The sequence below is a fragment of the Penicillium nucicola genome, assembly GCF_028828085.1.
Source record: "Penicillium nucicola strain IBT 29836 chromosome Unknown utg000005l, whole genome shotgun sequence".
Classification (NCBI taxonomy): Eukaryota; Fungi; Ascomycota; class Eurotiomycetes; order Eurotiales; family Aspergillaceae; genus Penicillium; species Penicillium nucicola.
The window spans coordinates 1237352-1256158 of NW_026643129.1; the positions used below are offsets into that span (position 1 = coordinate 1237352).

General features: G+C 50.6%; 5 protein-coding genes across 5 annotated transcripts; 1 reads left to right on the forward strand and 4 right to left on the reverse strand.

Annotated features, from left to right (window-relative positions):
- Window positions 1–1047: 1047 nt before the first annotated feature.
- On the forward strand, window positions 1048–3518 carry N7511_005544 (putative C6 transcription factor; the record flags this gene model as incomplete). The annotated part of the gene is made up of 3 exons (XM_057127921.1): window positions 1048–1397; window positions 1463–2299; window positions 2363–3518. 3 exons carry the CDS (start codon window positions 1048–1050, stop codon window positions 3516–3518), a joined length of 2343 nt encoding a protein of 780 aa, XP_056984438.1.
- Window positions 3519–4200: 682 nt separating this feature from the next.
- N7511_005545 (transcription factor domain-containing protein) lies at window positions 4201–6682 on the reverse strand (the record flags this gene model as incomplete). Its single annotated transcript, XM_057127922.1, has 5 exons — window positions 4201–4311; window positions 4500–5552; window positions 5617–6178; window positions 6234–6332; window positions 6606–6682. The coding sequence occupies 5 exons, from the start codon at window positions 6680–6682 to the stop codon at window positions 4201–4203; spliced, it is 1902 nt and encodes a 633-aa protein (XP_056984439.1).
- Window positions 6683–7025: 343 nt separating this feature from the next.
- N7511_005546 (putative MFS transporter) lies at window positions 7026–8738 on the reverse strand (the record flags this gene model as incomplete). Its single annotated transcript, XM_057127923.1, has 6 exons — window positions 7026–7135; window positions 7188–7319; window positions 7382–7778; window positions 7828–8060; window positions 8122–8182; window positions 8241–8738. 6 exons carry the CDS (start codon window positions 8736–8738, stop codon window positions 7026–7028), a joined length of 1431 nt encoding a protein of 476 aa, XP_056984440.1.
- Window positions 8739–10381: 1643 nt separating this feature from the next.
- N7511_005547 (putative C6 transcription factor) lies at window positions 10382–13249 on the reverse strand (the record flags this gene model as incomplete). Its single annotated transcript, XM_057127924.1, has 1 exon — window positions 10382–13249. One exon carries the CDS (start codon window positions 13247–13249, stop codon window positions 10382–10384), a length of 2868 nt encoding a protein of 955 aa, XP_056984441.1.
- A 2604-nt stretch (window positions 13250–15853) lies between these two features.
- On the reverse strand, window positions 15854–17688 carry N7511_005548 (hydrogen/calcium exchanger domain-containing protein; the record flags this gene model as incomplete). Its single annotated transcript, XM_057127925.1, has 4 exons — window positions 15854–15872; window positions 15924–16066; window positions 16125–17626; window positions 17685–17688. 4 exons carry the CDS (start codon window positions 17686–17688, stop codon window positions 15854–15856), a joined length of 1668 nt encoding a protein of 555 aa, XP_056984442.1.
- Window positions 17689–18807: the final 1119 nt, after the last annotated feature.

The following is an 18807-nucleotide window of genomic DNA, read 5'->3' on the forward strand; positions in this document are numbered from 1 at the left end:
GCATTGCGAAACAGACATTTCACACTTCTATCGACTCTCGAAGGATGGAAAGGAAGGGTGGGAGAATCTGTGGGGCTTTGCCACGACGAGGGTGATCAAGTCCCAACGCTTCGCGATGGGGCAGGTTCGGTCAAGGAGGGACTCGGTCAGGGAAGGACGACGTTGTCGAAAATCATTGGGCATTCAGTCCAGCTGCGTTCTGCTCACTTGAAAGATCAGTAAATCTGTGGAGCTGAAAGCCCAGCCACGACTTCCAAGACCCTTGAAGGGAGAGGAGATCTCAATCTTCGATCTCACCTGGTTGCAATTAAGCGTTGACCAAACGTTGACCAATGGAGCTGTTGTTTTCGATTCAAAGGATTCATCAGGGTTCGCGGCAGACTTCCAAGCAGCTGACGGAGACAGGACAGGTCCAAACCAACCCTTAAAAGACACACTGTCTTGGTTGAAATACCATAACACACCTCCCAAGAGATTAAGACGACCCGGAACGTGCGACGTCACGGCGACCTCGTTACCAATACGAGACTAACAGTTCCGCTATGCTTGCCAGCTTCTCAGACGAGGCTGTTGAATGGATAATCCATTCGAAACCAGAAGTTTCTCGACCCAGAGTTGACCTTCGGAAAGAACTGTACGATAGCTTCGGGGCATTATGACAACCAAGCACGCAGTTTCCGAGCCACCCAATTTAAATCTCAGTATGGAGTGAATACAAGGGTAAAATAACCAGACATGCAATACACATGAGCTGATATCGCAGTCTTCTGTGAATATCTTCAAATCCTAGAAACCGCTTACTGGAGGCGGCAATATATGATGTGAGGGTGGCAAAAATGAACGGGAAAGACATCCACCACACCAGAGGCACTTCAGCCAAACCAGTTGAGATGATTCAAATGTGCAGCACGAGGTCATATTTACTGGACATGGGGTATTTTTTTTAGTTTTTCGCAGTACAAGGGGCAAAATCCCTCCACAATCCCCCCTCCCTCGGATTTTCTTAGCGCCCAACTGGATTTCCCCTTCCTTATATCGACACTAGCTATGAGTGCTAATTTCGGTGCCCCGTCCGATTTTGAATACCCCGAACTGGTGGATGAGTCGGCCTTGTTCAATACCGACTGGACTGTGCCCAACTATGCCCTGCCTGCCTTTGAGCCGGCGGTCCCTGAAGAATCCTTCACACCCCCAGGCGATCGAGTGAATGCCAAGGTTGCCATCCCGCGCAACTCTCAGCGCCCCAATTGGACAGTTAGTGGCCGGGTCAGTCGAGCCTGTGAAAATTGTCGAGATCAAAAGGCCAAATGCAGTGGCCATCGTCCGGTTTGCCATCGGTGTCGAGATGCTGGTATCGGGTGTTCTTATGGTGATCGGAAGAAGGAGAAAACGGCCAAGTGCGTGCCACCCATCACCGTAGCTCAGCAGGCTTCTGATTGGGAAAAAACTTAAAAATCAATAGGCAGTTGAACGACCTAACCTCACAGGTGAATACGCTAGAATCCCTGCTCCGCGACATCTATCCCAGGCTGGATGGTTCGTCGTCCCAGCTAGTGGACCAAACGCTGAAAGAAATGAGCTCTCGGGCTCCGCCCCTCCCTGCTGCACCTAACTTGCCCATTTCATCCTCCCAGACGCAGCAGACGCAGCAAACTCAGCAGGCAACCCCTTTCTTGGCGTCTACAGATGCTGCCATCTTCCCGTTTGGTCCTCTCGACTATACCGAAGAAGACTATAATCGTGATGACAAGGTACAGGCTATGGGATTCGTCGGCGAACACTCGGAGATGGCATGGCTGTACAGACTCAAACGCGACCTGGATCAAGATAGCTCATCACTCATCAAAGAACCTTCTGAACGCCCTACGATTTCCTCCGTGAACTACTTCCAAGACGACTCGGATATTTCAGTACCCGACCCTGTTGATCTCACACACTGGCCTCCCCAACACCTTGCCGACACCCTCGTTGACGCTTACTTTCACGTTGTGCATCCTGCATTCCCGATATTTGGCAAAGCCACCTTTTTAAACCAATACCGATCATTCTACTCGAACCCAAACTCGCGACCTGGCAAGAGGTGGCTGGCCTTACTGAACTTGGTGTTTGCTGTTGCCACGAGACATTCACACCTCATCGATCAGCTTCGACCGAACCAGGATGACCATCAGACGTTTTTTGCACGAGCATGGAGTCTAAGCATAGGCAGGGTCGCCTTGTTAAAACACCCTAATCTACAACAAGTGCAGATCGAGGGATTGGCTGCTTTCTATCTTCTCTCTATTGGACAAGTCAATAGGTTGGTTTCTCGGATTCTACATGCCTTGTTTTCAGCGTGCTAGTATCTGATACACTGCTGTAGGTCTTGGCGCATCATCGGGATCGCGATTCGATCGGCGGTGACAATGGGTCTGAATCTTCGGAGCGAGAGCGAGTCCGTCCCACACTTTTCAAAGGAGGTCCGCTACCGGTTATGGTGGGCGCTATTCATGCTGGATACTGTTCTGTGCGAAATGACCGGTCGTCCTCTGAGCATGGGAGATATCTTCTGCACGACTCCTCTTCCGGTGCCATTCGGAGAAGAGGACTTTTGGGATGATCGGGTAGTGCAGCTCATCACCAGCCAAGAGAAGCGAGGTGCATTCTTCACTTCCTTGCTTTCTGGCAGCACTTTGACTCCACCACAAGATGGTGCAAGTTACAACAAGAATTCGACCCAACCGGAACCTAGTCAACCGGGACCAAGTCAGCCCGAGCTAGAGACCCGAATCTCCCAAGCCATAGATGAGGGTCAGATACACATTGATGGCCTAACGCCAAACAGTTCACTTAACTTCTTATACGCAGTGGATTTAGTTCATCTCCTACGAAAGGCGATTTACATTCTATATGCCCCAAGAGCAACACGAATGTCATATCGCGAGATTGAAAGCACAATCTCCACATTTAATGGCTATGCTGATGACTGGCTTTCTCATCTACCGGTCGAATTCAATTTCGCAGACGCAATCGCAGACGCAAATAGAGCACGTTCGTTCGCACAACAGCGTGCTAGTCTTGCTTTCCGGTTTTACGCCACAAAGATTATTATCACGCAGCCTTGCCTCCGCCTCTACCAGACTGCCATACAGCCAGGTCTCCTAGGAGCAACATCCGCCAGCATGGCGGCGATCTGCGTCCAAGCCGCGTGTCAGATGCTAGAACTCCTCCCCGATGAGGCAGACACCACTTGGCTGTATGGCATTGCTCCGTGGTGGTGTATTCTCCACAATATCATGCAGTCGACGACCATCCTCCTGGTTGAGCTGTTCACTCGTACCCATCTAGGTACACCCAAGGCCGCGAGCATCATCCAACGAATTCAAAAAGCAACTCGATGGCTGAATGAGATGTCCGCTAAAGATCCTTCCTCGCAGCGTGCCTGGTTGCTCTGTGTGGATATCCTCTCGCGGCATGGGTCGAAGTTTGGGTTCGAGGCTGAATACCTTGCGCCTAGCCCTGTGTTTGTGCGGTTCTGATACATTAGCACATGAGATCTTTTCTTTTGTTTTCAAATTGATCATGTGCCCAATTTGCTAATGTCGGAATCATTCTATGGCGCATTTCTTTTCCTTGGGGATGAGTGGCATGTCTACAGCGTGGGGTGCCAAATTGAGTATATGGCCAGATCTGAGTTTTTATTACAATGTCGAAGATAGCCTCAGTGCGAAATATCATGACATCTAGCCTGGATCAAGGCATTCGAGACACCAAATTATGTAATTGCAGCGAATTATCACTCACGCGGCGCGAGATATGCGCAAAACTTTCCATCTATGCAAGTTTCATAGAAATTGCCTCGGTCTACACTAGCCCTACAATATGTCGTACAATATTGATTGTATCCCCAAATAGCCCTGTCATAACTCATGACATGTATAAAGGTTCTCCGCCTCACTAAAGAAAGCATCAACAGGATGCAGCAGGCCCAGATCGATATCAGACTGCGCCAAGAAGTCCTGCATCGTCGGTTCTAGGAACGCCATCTCCGTCGTATACCCACTAACAGTATCTCTTACCGGAAAACTGTAAGGGACACCCGCTTGGCTGTGAGCTATCTGCCCATGAGGAACGAGCAACTCATTCGACGTCGGGATCATCGATGCTGTAGAAGACAATGTACTGAGCGGTATCGGGGTTGACGTGGGCAAAATGTGCAGGTCAGACGAAGTGGCTGAGCCCGATCGTATCACCGATGGTATTGTCCCAGTTCTCGATGCTGATGCTGACGCTGACGTTGGCCCAGCTAATCCCGGTGCAAGGCCTCCAGCACTGGTATGAGGCAGAGTCGCACTAGCACAACCACCATGACCATAGCCACTACTCCCTACAGCTGCCATATCCGGCCGAGTATTACCCTCTTGTCGACGCGCAGTCAACCCCAATCCCCCAGTTCCAGTGCCAGTGCCAGCGCCAGCGCCAACACCGGCTCCAATCCCCCGAAAAGGATCCAAACAAACCTTGACCTGCTCGAGGTTATGGTAAAACTCAGCCGCCGCTAAATTCCCATTCTCGGTCATGGACCTGAGCAGGTCTAGTGCAGAGTCGAAACAGGTCATATCTGCAGGCGTCCCGATCGGGACAAAGCTGGACATTGCCAGGATTAGCGCCGAGGAGAAGAGATAGTGGGCGTGAAAATAGCCGAATGTCGGCATGGTGCCATTGATCCAGCGGGTTAGGATCATGGAGTGGGAATGGCGGGCGGCGTGAATACAGGCTTCACTCAGGGTTAGAACCGGTTGGGATACTGATATCGGTGATGGGGCAGATGCAGAGGGAGTTGCCTCAGCTGCAGGAGAGTGGGGATGTTGATGGATGTCCGCATCGGTCTCGGTCTCGGTCTCGGGCTCAATGTCCTTGTTTGTCTGGCTGCATTGGGGATGAGGGTTGGTATGTGTTCTAGGTCTGCATGACACGTTGCTCTTCGGCACAGGTTTGTTTGGTCTGAGATTCATTAAAAGGTGTAGGAGGGTTGGGCGTGTCGTTAAGATGATGCATTGGTTGAACGCCATATGCAGTGAGACGATGTTTTTCTTGCTTGATTCCAGGTCTTCCATGTTGAGTTTGAGAGATTCCGGCAGGGTCTCGACCCAGTTCTTGAGTGCTTTGAGGAGCTTTTGCACGCGCTGTAGGAATGTTTCTTGGTATTTGCGTCGGCTGTAGAGCTTTGTTATTGTTTCGCCGACTATCCGGGCTAGCTTGATGTTCGCTGTCATGTAATCGGTGTCGGAGAGTTCTTCTTCGTGCCGCCAGCGAGGCGAGATTGTTGATGGCATGTCGACGTGAATGTCTTCGTCTAGGATTTGCATTGGGAGGCCCATTTTGGACCCCCACATTCGGTCGAACATATAAATCGTCCACCAGATGCCGATGCGGTGTTGGCGTTCGACCGGGTCTATCAGCTGGGATTCTGGGATATTGTGGTTGAGTCCAATGGTCAGGCCCATTCGCATAGCATTCCCAATAAGGATATATGCAGAGTGTCGCCGGTTGAGATAATATGAGAAGAGACCCTTGACATATTGTCAGTTGATGGTGCTATCAGGGAATACATGCTGTATACGCCGAACAACTTACCAGCAAAAGCAATGTTTCCAGGTGTGTAATGCTTGTTCTCTCGGGCAATATCTGAACCAACCCCATCGATCGAGCAAAGTACGATGTACCGGGTACTCTGGACCCGGAGTGTGGCTCTGACCGAATAGAATACGCCTGCCCAAAAGCGAAAAGGGCAAAGAACTTGCACTTATTAGCAGTGCAATCAAATTCTTTCTTCTGGTATATCTCCTCCAGCTTATCCAGAGTCGATTTGCGCATCATGAGGTGATATAAGTGTCCAATCTGATGGATTGCGATCCGAACCAGCAACCGCGCATGATGAAGACTCGGCCATTGAATATCAACTTCATTGGATGCAGCGATGATCTCTTCAGACTCGTACTGTGTTCTGGGAATATGCGGCATAGCACTATTTCCCATTAAGAACCTTCTGAACCGAGTTGCGAATGCCGAACATGCCGCCTCCCCAATATAGATGGGCGGCGAGGAGGGATCGTATCGGTGGAACCAGGCACGATCTCCAATAATCGGATTCTGGATTCCTGTTCCATCTGGTCCATCTGCTAGTCGTGATGGGCCTCTATCGTTGCGGTTAGTCTGTTTCTGGACACTCCTCAAGCCGTAGAGGGATCTACCTTTCTGAACGCGTGGGGTCATTGGCCTCGGCGACTTGCGCCGAAGTAACTGATTGCTCCCTGAGTCGCTGGTTCTCTGCTAAAATCTGATCGAGATAACTGATTGTATAAATTTTGTCAGTGTCTGGACTAAACAAGCTCTGTTTTCAACCATTGATATAAGAGGTGGCTTGCTCGCGTACTTCTCGCTGACTTTCACTTGACGATCTCGAGACGCATATGCGCATTCATCGGCACACCCTACAGCACAGCATTTTCTGCACGGCTGGTCACCAGAACATTTGATCTTATGTGTGTGGCATCGTTGACAACTGTGAATAGTGTCAGTGCTCGGTGACTTGGGCGTGGAAAACTGCGTGATACGATACGCACGCAACAAATTTCCTCTTTTGTGACCCTTTGCCTTCCTGTTCTTGTTCAGACGAAGGTGCACGTCGTTTTCGCACCATTTTCGCAAGCTGTGTGCCTGTGAAGGGAGGAATGGCGTGCCGAATGCAGTCGGAAGTCGGTGGATCTCTACCGAGAGTTCGGCGGTTGATGGTCTTCGCCGATCCTGACTAATGGGACCTACCCCGAACCTGGAATTTGGCGCAGGATATTCATACAGATATTTGTTAGTATGGAGTTAATTGGACCAATGGTCTCTACTTGGTGTGATTGTAGCCAGGTATATATTCTCTATTGGCTATTATCTCTAAATCATAAGTCATGTCTATCGCACTCTAGCAATCATTCGTAGGCTGATTCATATGAGGATGCAAAGCTATAAATGCAAGTCAAAAGTGAATGTCGTTAAGCTTTTGTGTCGAGGTTGAACTTCCTCTCAGACCATCGCTGCATATCGATGCCCCATTTCGTAAGGATGAGGACGAAGATGCCGCTGATTATAGCGAAGAAAACACCTAGGATCGTTAGACATGGGATATAGGCAAGGTCTCCGCGAGAAAGACTTACAAATGGTGAATGTCCATCCGACACCAATGACACCGATCAATGGGTCAACTGCAGCAGTTGCACCAGCCGCAAAGATATACTGCACAATGTACTTGCAGCTGATAACCTCTGAGCGGTGCTGGGGTATCATCTCTGCGACTTTATTAGTAAACAATCCAAGAATTGAGAGTCGCAGGCATGAGAAATTGACTCACCAGCTGCGTATGTATTCAAACCATTGAAAACTCCCAAAAGTCCCATACCTGCAAAGAAAGCAGCGATAATGGGCACTACCATCCCGCCGACCTCTTCCTCCAAGGTCCAACAGTATATTAAAGTTGCGGTTGGGAGAACGAAAAATAGCGTTACAAGACCACTGGTGAGTCGATCCTGGGGCAAACGCACACCGTTGCGTTTGATTATCCATTTCTTAACGGCACGATCGGATAGCTTGCCTCCGACCACACTGCCAAGCAAAAAGCCTATACCCGGCGAGAGATAAAAGAGACCACTGACGAGTGGAGTTGTGAGGTTGAATCTTGGGTTGAAGATTGAGCGGGCCGAAGTGAGAATGGCGTATTGGAATGTCGCTAGTAGACCACACGTGAAGCACTGTGAGTGTCAATAGCTGGATTGTATAGCGTGAATAAGATAAACTTACTGCAAGAAAGACATTCGGATATATGAAATGGCGGAAGATGCGCAGGGGATTGAATAAGCCGACGACATCACAGAATCCGCGACGCTTGTCCAGGGCCATGACTTGCTTCTTTTCTTGGATACTCGGCACGAAAAGAAGAGACAGAACCAGACCAAACAACGTCATTCCAAACTGCAGCCAATAGATGATGCGCCAGTGTGCAAATGTGACAATAATACCACCGATACAGGGTCCTATGTCACCACAGTCAGTCAGCATCTGCAATCTCTCTTTCCAGATCTAGATCCAACATACCAATAGCAGGACCACTGACAGACCCAACCATGAAACAACCAACAGCCGTTCCCCGTACAGTCTATATAGATCGTCAGCAACAGTACACCACAACAATCAACCCAGCAAGAAACACAAACCGGCTCGAAGATATCAGCCAGAATAGTCTGCCCAGCAACCATGAAGAAGGTGCCGGTGAATCCACTCAGAATGCGCATCGCAATAAACATATGCAAATTAATCGACACAGCAGTGCCCGCGGAGCAAGCGCAAAGCACCAGAATGGCAGCATTATACGCATTGCGCCGCCCAAACAAGTTGGTCATGGGACCCCAAATACAAGACGAAAAGCCCATGGCAATCAGCACGCCTGCATTCGTCACATTGAGAATCTCCGACGTGGTCGAGAACTCGGTTGCGATCTCCGGTGTTGCGGGTAGCAGAGAAGTACTAGAGAAAGTCACGGCGAGAGTCATCCAGCTGACGACGAAGAGGATCAGGCATTTGCGCCATGTTGGGATTCCGTACGAATTCGAGGGCTGTGGTTTCAGTGCTAGTTCTTCTTCTTCTGATGAATCGTGGGGGGAGTCGAGTTGGGTGGGTTGTTTTTGCGATTCCGGGTCTTGTTCTGTTTGCATGGTGGCGGGGTTTAGAACGGGTTTGATGTGGATGGATGTGTTGGTGATAGGGGCATGTCTATTATCGGCTAAGTCGTTGACAAGATTCTGGATGTGGGATTTGGTTCTTTTGTATGAAGGTTGCTTCGGCGACTTGGACATGTAGCCGAAGCTCGGTTTTTCGCCCGTGGAACTTTTGCTCTGATGTGTATCGGGCTGACGTGCCGATCGGCATGCATGGCCGAGTAGTTACTGTATACTGTGGTAGGGTTGCATTTGCTATTCTGAGTCATTGCAAAGATTCACAAAGCAGGAGTGATTGAGTTGGGGATTTGACAAAGGATGGTTGGCGGGTGGCTGAAAACAGCTACGGCATGCCGAACCCGAACCAGAAGTAAAATATCAACACTACTATGACAGGATGGCTTTGCCAAGTTATGATCGTATAGAAAGTTGGATAGCATTGATTGAGTCTGTTCTCGCCAAATTCTCAATCTGTCAAATATTCGCCTGCGGTATGACAATGTGGATGGGAGGTCAAGCAGAGTAGATGATAGCGCAACTACACGGAGAATCTTCGGACATCGCTTTCATTGGTAGTGGACATGGATGCTATACATAGATAGGGCTGCATTCTGGGTCCTCTGGAAGAACAGACTACTGTCATTGACCTGAGTACGTGCATATACTCCCAACCTTAGTCTAACCTTCGTACATCACCATTCCTTACTCTACTCCAAATAAATCTACGTATATCCGCAACAAAATGACCGCTCAAGAGGAAAACTGAATTAAAAACTAGCCAATCAGGCATAGCATATGATTATTTCAAAAAAAATCAAGCAGTTCACAACAAGTGCAACGCCAGGCTATCGTAAACGCATGCCGAGCTCAAAAACAACGGCGAAGGCAGAACAGTCCGCCCAGGCAAAAGAAAACCAAACCCAAACCACAGACCAAAGACCAAGGGTAATCCCAAGAAAAGACCTAATCCAACCTGTTCCTAAGAAAAACAGCCCGGCCCTGCAGGCTGCAGACGGGAAATTAATCCAAGCCCATCCCAAACTCGCTTAAACAGAGAGAGCATTTGCATTTGAATGAAATGAAACACCAAGGAAACGAGATAGAAAGAAATAAATTAGGCATTTCAGTTCAGACCTCCTGAACTGCCGGGTAACGCCTTGCGATTGGACAGGATGATGTGGGTGATGAGAGATAGAGAAAAGTGTGAGTAGCAAACAGCATAGCAGAACAGGGTACTGGAGAGCAAAGAAAATCAAACAAGTGAAACCAAAAAAACAGTAAAGTAACTCGAGAACGAGGTCGCGCGCTGGGTATTGATAATCAAATCTTCGTAAACCCGTTTTCCGTGTTTCCATTTCAGTCCTGCGACTGGAGGTATAGAGAAGACCTCAGGATGGATTGGACTGGAGGTGAGGTGGTGACCAGACTAAGAGAGAGGTGGATGGATTTGATCGGCTGAGGGTCCAAACTTTTCAGTTTGAAATCTCGAGTTTTGTGTCGCCAGCGATCAGAGAGAGGTAAAGAGATAGAGATGGTCGTACAGTACGTAAGACGTAACAGACGGGGAATTCGTAAAGTGTAATAATACAGTGAAGCGGACGTTTTGCTTCAGTGACTTCCGCCCAGAGAGCAGATCGGATTTACCGGCCGAATTGCGACCAGACTGTGCTGAGCCAGCCGGCCGGAATACCGATCTCACAAGGTGCAAGCATGGACAGCTGGGTCCCTTCGCCGCCATCCAAAAAGGCGAGAACATCGTCTCCACCGAGGCTGGTGGAGAGTAAGCTCGAATCCGGACCTTCAGTTGAAGTCAGAGGCGGCGATGGGGCCAGCTGGGTGACTGATCCCGGGGGTGGGAGAACGGGAATTTGGTGTGACGCGGCGGCATTGATGGGAGGGAGAGACTGAGAGTATGGTGGAGGAGGGGCTTGTTGACGAGGAAGCCAGGGATTGATCGGGTTCAGGCGGTTGCTTGTTGCCGTCAGGTATTGGGATGGAGATTGCGTGGTCGCGGTGATGGAAGGCAGACTAGGTGAGGTGGTGTAGATGGGGCCGTCGGGGTGATGTTGTTGTAGGGATGGAAGGGAATAAGGAGAGCCCGATGGCATTGGGCGGCTGTTAGGAAGGGGAAGGCTTGGACGGCGATCGCCATCGTGGAGGGGCAGGCCAGGTGGAAGGCCAGGGCTGTTGACCGGTACCCATGACTCGCGACGACCACCAGCGCCATCGAGCATCTGGTCGCCAGGATCCCCGGTCTCACTTCTGACAGCGATGCTGCCGGCGTCGCTGAGATTCGTGCGTTCAAAGACTGACTCGTTGGCGGGAACAGCGATCCCGTCATCATCCATTCCAGATTCTGGCAATTGATCCTCGATGCTTCCAAAGTCGAGGAAGAGCTTCTCGAGCATCTTGAACTCCTCGAGACCACCGCCAAACCCGCCATCGCGAGGATGGCGAAGGCCGCTAGGAGCGTGGTCAGAAGCATCGGACATGCTGTCCAAGCGATTGCGAGAGATCCGACGGAAATCGCGCTTGGTCTTCGAGAAGTAGGTGTGAAGACGGTTTAGAGTACGGAACCAGCCCACAGCCATCTTCAAACGAGGACGCATTTCCCGCATGATATCCAAGGCCTTGCGTGCCTGTACAGCGCCAATCTGATGACTGTCATGGCTTGCTGGGGGCGGCTTGGGGCCTAACAGCCCATCGGGGTCCATGTGTTGGAAATGAGTACCATAAACACCGATGAAGGCGGCATTGTAGATAGCAAATCCAACCAAGGGATTCTCAACAAGAGCACCGCGAACTTGGCAAGTTGCAACGAGGTCGATCATCTGGCGAGCAGCTTTGAAAAGCTCGCGAGCACTATCACGCCAGAAATTCTCAGGTGGGCCATTGACCTTGTCAGTGGGGAACAATGGCTCATCAAGGGGACCGAGAGGTTCATTGCAGCGAAGAGGCAGGAATGGGATATAAGAACGGTGAAGAACGATGACAGAAAGGAAATAGACAACATGCATCACAGTATATGAAGCCAACGTGGTCTTGTACATAATGTGGGTGTCAGTATTTCGCAGGGAATATTGCAGGTTGCGAGAAAGGCTATCTTGGAACTCGTTCAACTGCATTCGGAGATACGCGAAGCGAGACTCGGGATGCCAGGGAGGATATTGCTCAGTTCGTCGACCGCCAGCACAAGACCACTGCGCGATGCTGCCCCAGATGCGGATAATCCGGATCACCCGACTGAGAACCGACTCTTCGGCACCAACTTCCCATCGATCAATATCCTCTTCACTAGAATCCTTACGGCGCGAGATGGGTGACCAGGACTTGCCATCCGGCGTCCCGTTAGGGCCCGGAAGTTTTTCATCACTGAAACCCCCAATACTTTGACGAATACTGGGGATTTGCATGCTCTGCGAGCCAAAACTCTGGGGCCGACGCACGGTCGGCTCATTGAGTCGGGCCGTGCGAACACGCTCGCCAAAAGCAAAGGCATTATCACTCGGAAGTTGGATTCCGAGCTCCTTGACTCGGACCATCCGGGGTCGATACTTGCCGCTACTGAGGCATCGATCGAGGATAAAGCACGCCCAAAAGGTGCGACGCTTCGTTTCTTGCGCGATGATATCGTCGGACGTTGGTTCCCTGGGCTCAACACGTCGGGCCAGACCGAAATGGTCGGCCTCGGTTTTCAGACCTGGGGATAGGCGGGATCCTGGGGCAGAGAACTCATTGTCGAGTTCGAAGGGTAGACCCATGGCCTGTGCCAGTCGAATAGCCATCCCCACGTAGACCCAGGCGCTCTTGCCTCGACACATCCCCCATTCGTGTAACGCCAGCATCAAGAGCGCCTGGACGCGCGCGAGGTCTGGTTGAGCGAGACTGGCACCATCCAAGCCGGCCAGCCGGCTGCGAAGGGCGGTCGCATAATATTCCGAAGCGGTTAACGGGTTGGACGGAAGGCCCGGCGATACCGGGGAATGGAACGCGACCAGAGGCGGATGAAAGCGAGCCGTCAGGGCCAGTACGCCCAGCGGGATCAGGGAGGAGGAAGGATCTTTCGGCACGGTATTTCGGGCATCTTGTCCCTCGAGCGCCGGACCCGGTTGTGATAGCTGTCGAATTTGACCGAGAAAAGTCGCGGGATGTAGAAAGGGCAGCAGGGTGGCGAAGTGCGATTGAAAGAGATCGAACACGGCTTCCCAGACTTTGGTGGTTAGTATTGAGGCATCGAGGACATCGACCCCTAACTTCGAGCCGGCCGAACCGCCCGAGATTGTCACTTTGCGCGAACGGTGTCGTTTCGGGCCATCCCAGTCGCCATTTCGATCCTCCGAATCCAGGGCCGCTAGATCTCGTTTGGCGCCGCTCACTCCAATGGCCGGGGTTGGGTAGACACATTCACGGCCAGACGACTCGCAAGCGCGACAGGTAGTATCGATGCCGGCATTGACGCACTTGATCTTGCTGCGGCGGCACCTTGCGCAAGCGATGCTAGACCGCATGATGTGAGAAGGGAAGATATAGTGACTATCAAGTCAACATGAGGGGGAAAAAGAGAAAAAGAAAGACACGCGGAATGGGGGAGTGTGGGGGAAACTTAAAGGTCGGGGCACCGGACCGGAGCAAATTCAGTCGGGAAGGAACGGGGGGTCTCGACCGGGAAAAATACCAAACATGGAGCCGAAAGAGAACTGGGGAATTGCGGAGGTTGTGGAGCCCCCAGTTTCCGGCTGCCGATTACAATACGTTACATCTCTCTTGATACTGATATCTCCATTGTGATTTCTACTGGTCGAGTTTCGAACCCTTTCGGATGGGCGACGAGGGTGGTATATACCCTATCCTCAGTCTCAATACCAATGTCTCTCTCGGCGTGAAAAACAAAAAAAAATAGAAGAAGAGGGAAACAAGAAAAAAAAACATGTCGGTGAATAACCTAGGCACCCGGTCGGCATATGATTCTCTTCTCCCTCGGGAACTCCAAAACAGGTAAAATGAAGGGCATTTTCGGAGGGTAAAAGCGAACAGAAAACGGAAAACCCAGTATCGGGCCCATCCGTCGGGTACGGATATCCTATTTGCCTGACTCCAAGGACATTTCTCTGACATGCTCTGACATGCTGTGACATCCTCGGCGTCCAATGGTGGCTTTGACCCCGGGGTTCCCCGCGAAATTCAAGCGAGATCCTCGATCCTCCCTGGGATCGGCTGTGACTTTGGTGTTTTCCATACGGCGGGCTCCGTTCCGTGTGACGCTGCCTTCAATAGGCTCGGTTGGCGGAGGCGTTATACGAGTTCGGGTTGAAGCCGAGGCCTGAGTGTCGACCGTCGACCGTCGACCGCGTCAAAGAGGTATCTCTCACGATCTGTCGAGGATATCCAGTATCGCATGTTCCCCTCTGCATCGAAGCATCGAGGCGAAGATGCCTCGCTAGCATCGAGTATACCGGAGTATCCTGATACTGCAGCGGTATAGGGCGAAACCCTAACCCCAACCCCGCATTTTCTTTTAGGTAATTAGTCGCAGTTGGCCCGTCGCTGATTGGATTCAACCTCCGCTGAAAGGGGGAAACATAGGCACCGTTGCTATGACATAGTCCCCAGCTCCCTCGTTACATGAACATACTTGAGTGGAGTCTCAGCTGACACATGAAGTGATCCTACTATAAGGATATCCCCCAATCCTGTTCGATTTATTATCCGATCAGGGTTCCCGTGCCGCCGGATTACCGTGTTACGCGTGGGATGGCCTGTTCCACTTGCAATTCTAACTGGTTCAAGTCTTGGCTGCTGTGTCGGCGTAACATACCCGACCGGGATTCTATTCTTCCTACTCTGGTTACTCTACTTACTCGCGAGGATGTGACTGGCGGGCTATTTCCCTTTTTTGCCGCGGGGAACGTGCCGTTACTCTCGGCTAGAATTCTGATCCTTCTGCTTTCTCGGGCAGGAAGAGAGGAACTTTCCCACTCTATGATTTCATGATCAGGATGCACCATGGTGTTGAACAGGCTAAACACTCTCCCCAAACCACCCCCAAACCACAACCCCCATCCACCCCCACGGATAAAACCAGGAAAGGAATGGGGAAGAGCGAAAAAAAAAAAAATTTAAAAAAAAAACCGGAGAAAATTACAAAATTAAAAAAAAAAAAAAGAAGCGAAGAGGCAAAAAAAAAATCCTCCAAATGAAAAAGAAGCAGCCAAGAAGTCAGGAACAGCCCCCACATCGGGGAAAACGAAGACCGGTGGGATCCCGATTCCGAGTCGACACCCGGTGCAGTGTTTAGCCCTCGGCCGTATTCCGTAGTGACGTTCTGATGTCAATTTATGCAAAATCCAATTCACGATGCTCCAGGAGTTATGCGCAAGGGCAAGAGAGAGCTGCAACCTTTAACCGGGCCTCACGGAACAATCAGACGGACTAACGCAGGGCTGCGTCAGCCCGAGTCCCAGGCCTGGACGTCCCGAGGGGGGGAGCCCGTTGCAGCAACTAAGCTGGAACTGGAGTTGGGGCTGGAGAAATGTCGGGAATTAGTCGCCCGTCTCCATTTAGCCGGTGCTTATTTGGGTGCGGGTAAGTAGCGAGGTTCGGGATTGGTTTCTCGACTGGAAATATTTCGACGGTATCTCTGGTTCGATTTCCTTTCGTGTGGTTGGTGTGATTTTCCTAGCTCGGGCTCGGTGGAAGTGTAACGTCCACGGGGACAGGTCAGGCAAGGAGGGCGGTTCGGCGATATATGGCCCGAGACACGGTTGCTTTAGCCGTGGCTGTGGTTCTCCTTTGGGAAGCATCTGGGGAAAAGTACGGTGTGTTCCCAAGGAGATTGCAAGTAGATCCAGTCGTGGTACGGTCTAGCTTTTTCGACCTGGAATGGAAGAGATATATCAAGAATGACACTCGTTATTCTATACTACCTAGTACAAGCGCAAAAGGGTATATTATGAATTCATGATAAATTAAACCCAGGCGGAACACAAGACATCATACAGAGAAATAAAGATAGAGGGAGCGGAAAGAATAACCTAGAAAAGCCCAGAGTTGGGTTTGTAAAATTAGAATGCTGTCAAAAGGACCCAGCCTAGTGACAGTCAAGCAGTGCACATTCAAGCGGCTGTGAAGAACCTGAGGAATCTGTCAGTTACCACCACATATCAAGATCTCAAGGAAACATACCAAGCCGCAATAGCGATAATCAGATACATCATCATCAGCAAGACGCCCTCCAGCCAGTGGGACTTGCCATCTCCGATGAGGTAGTTGACCAAGAGAACAGCCATGAACAGCGTAATAACTTGGAATCCATCAAAGTTGAGGGTCTACCATAATAGGTCAGTGACTTGATCCGCGATCGACCAGTGATACATTATTACTTACCATATCCTCAACTCCAATAATCCACCCAAGAACAACGATCAACGGCAGAACCAGCAGCGCAATCTGCATACTGGATCCAACGGCAACACCAATGGCGAGATCCATTTTGTCCTTGCAGGCGACTGTCACAGCAGTGGCGTGCTCAGCTGCGTTACCAACAATGGGGAGGAGAATCAATCCGACGAATGTTTCACCAATGTTGCCCGTGGCTGTTAAAGCGTCGATGGAGGAAACCATAAACTCAGCACAAGCAGCAACAAATCCAGTGGAGATGGCAAGGGTCAGAACAGCCGTGAAGATAGACAGTTGAGGCTCCTCAGGATCATCCTCGGGATCCTCCATCTGCATATGGTCACGACTCTGGCCAACCATGGGCGCAGCAGTCATCTTGCCAATCTGTGCAATACCGCGGCTAGCATCACCCTCCGTGACACGGGCACGGCGACGCTCAACCTTAGGACTGGGCCGGTTGTACATCTCAGCATGAGACTTCAGCTGGAAGAAAAGATAACAACCATAGACGATAAGCAGGAGAACACTGGTTCCACGAGACAGAGGCGCAGTCTGATCGCCATTAGAGGAATCAGACCACTTGTGGAAAGCAGTTGGGATGATCAAACCGCTAATAGCCAATGCGAGAAGACTGGCGGCAGTCTGAGCAACAGTAACATTGAAATGCTGCTCCACGCGATCAATGCCACCGAAGAAGAAACACATGCCCATGACAAGGAGCAAGTTAGAAAGCATACTTCCAATCAGCGACGTCTGCACAATAAGAACCTTGCGCTGGACCAGGGCGATGATTGAAATGATCAATTCAACCGCATTACCGAAAGAAGCATTCAACAAGCCACCAATCGTCTCACCAGTCCGCAGGGCAATTTCCTCGGTTGCGAAACTGAGCATCGCAGCAAGAGGAATGATAGCAATGAAGTTGACCACGAAAACAGCAATTGGGTTCGCATCGACGGCATAAAGCGCAATACCAACAGGCGCAGCCACAAGTAACACATTAATCCATGAATTCAAAATAGTCGCCCGCAACTGCGACGCAAAGGTAAACTTCTGCGCCCCGGAAATCGACTTCTTGTCTTCCAACTCATCGACTTCAGTGCCATGTCGGAATTTCCCCAGAAATCCCTTGCGCTTACGCGGCGTCGAATCAATAGACTCATTCATGCCGCGCGATACGTTGATCGGATCCTGGCTTGCCATGGACGGTTCAGGTGGTGACTTGGGCGTGCCTTTGTCGCTGCCAGCTGACTCTGGCGGGAATGTTCCTGCGTACTCTGGGCCGCTGAGGCCATTGTTCATTTCCAGTCTGCGACGCGTGTCTTCTGACATGGGGATATCTAGACTGCGGTGGCCGGGCATTCTGCTTTCGAGTTGGACGGAGTTTGAGCGCCGGGGTGAGCGGCGGAATTTCTTGAATGGGTTGTGTGTGGAGGCTTCGCCCTCTTCATCGTACCAGGCCAGGTTGCGGGCCTGTCGGCGGTAGATATCTAGTCGTTGAGTCAGTATTGGTTGATCAAATGATATGGATCTCTGAAGTCGACTTACGCATGATGGACAGGGATTGAGCTCGGAATCTGGAGAGGCTGTGAGTATGGTTCCTCTGAAGTAAACAAGGTGACAGGCCAGGGAGATAAAATATTGGATATAGCTGAAGGCCGCAGTCGTGTGGTGCATAATTAAGTGCCAGGGCACTGAACACGCCACAGTCGTGGCTTAGACTGCGACATCATTTCTTAAATAGGAGACACGTACTCGTGGAAGAAGGTTTCAATCGCAGGCGATTACACGGCTTCAAAGGCTGAGCTGGTCCACTCTAAGCGTTGACGGGAGCCTCAAAGAATAGCCACAAGATGACAAACGGGTCTCCGCTGCTGAAAGGATGTCTGCCTAAGTTATGGCGCACAATGAGAAAACGGTGAGAAGTTCGCGCCAAAGCAAGGGGTGACAGGCGGCAAATCAACAAAGACGAAATGAGCGACAATTCTCAGCCAAAGAGCACGAGAATGAGATAGGAAGAGAGAAGCGGCAAATGAAGGGATAGAGCAAGCCTGGTCAAATCCTGAAATTCTCCAGGAGTCAAGGTTGAAGAGAGGATTGGTGCACAGCCACACAGCCCCGAGGGCGATCGCGATGGTCTCTGAATTGTGGAGATACTATAAGCTTGGCGTTTAAAAAGCAAGCTCGGATCGCTCAACTGGTCTGATGTCAAGTAGTTGGAGCGCCTGATTCTGGATTTGAGCTGGTTCTTAAACAGTCTGTTAATTCTGTTGCGCAATCTGCGTCATTGGTATTTTGAGTCCTGTGTACCGATGTATGTTGATGCGCTGGCGGAAAACACGAAACAGCGCCACTGACCAAGGAAATTAGAAAGCTTCCAGCCCGCGAAGCTTTCTTGTTCTGTGCTTGGACACTTGGCAGCGCAAACTTGTTATTTTCTTCCTTTTTTTCCGAAGAGTCTCTGCAACTCCGATCTGGTCACACCGCATTGATCATAATGATCTTTTTGGGTATTGCTGCAGATTGACAATGCACTGCAAGACCAATGATCCAGGACTGCTATTCATTGGGAGGAAATTGCTCAGAGGCATTGTGGATTTGGTCCACTCTTGGCGTCCTCGAATCAATCAAATGGCGAGGACTGGATTCCACAGGGGATGTGGACGCCACA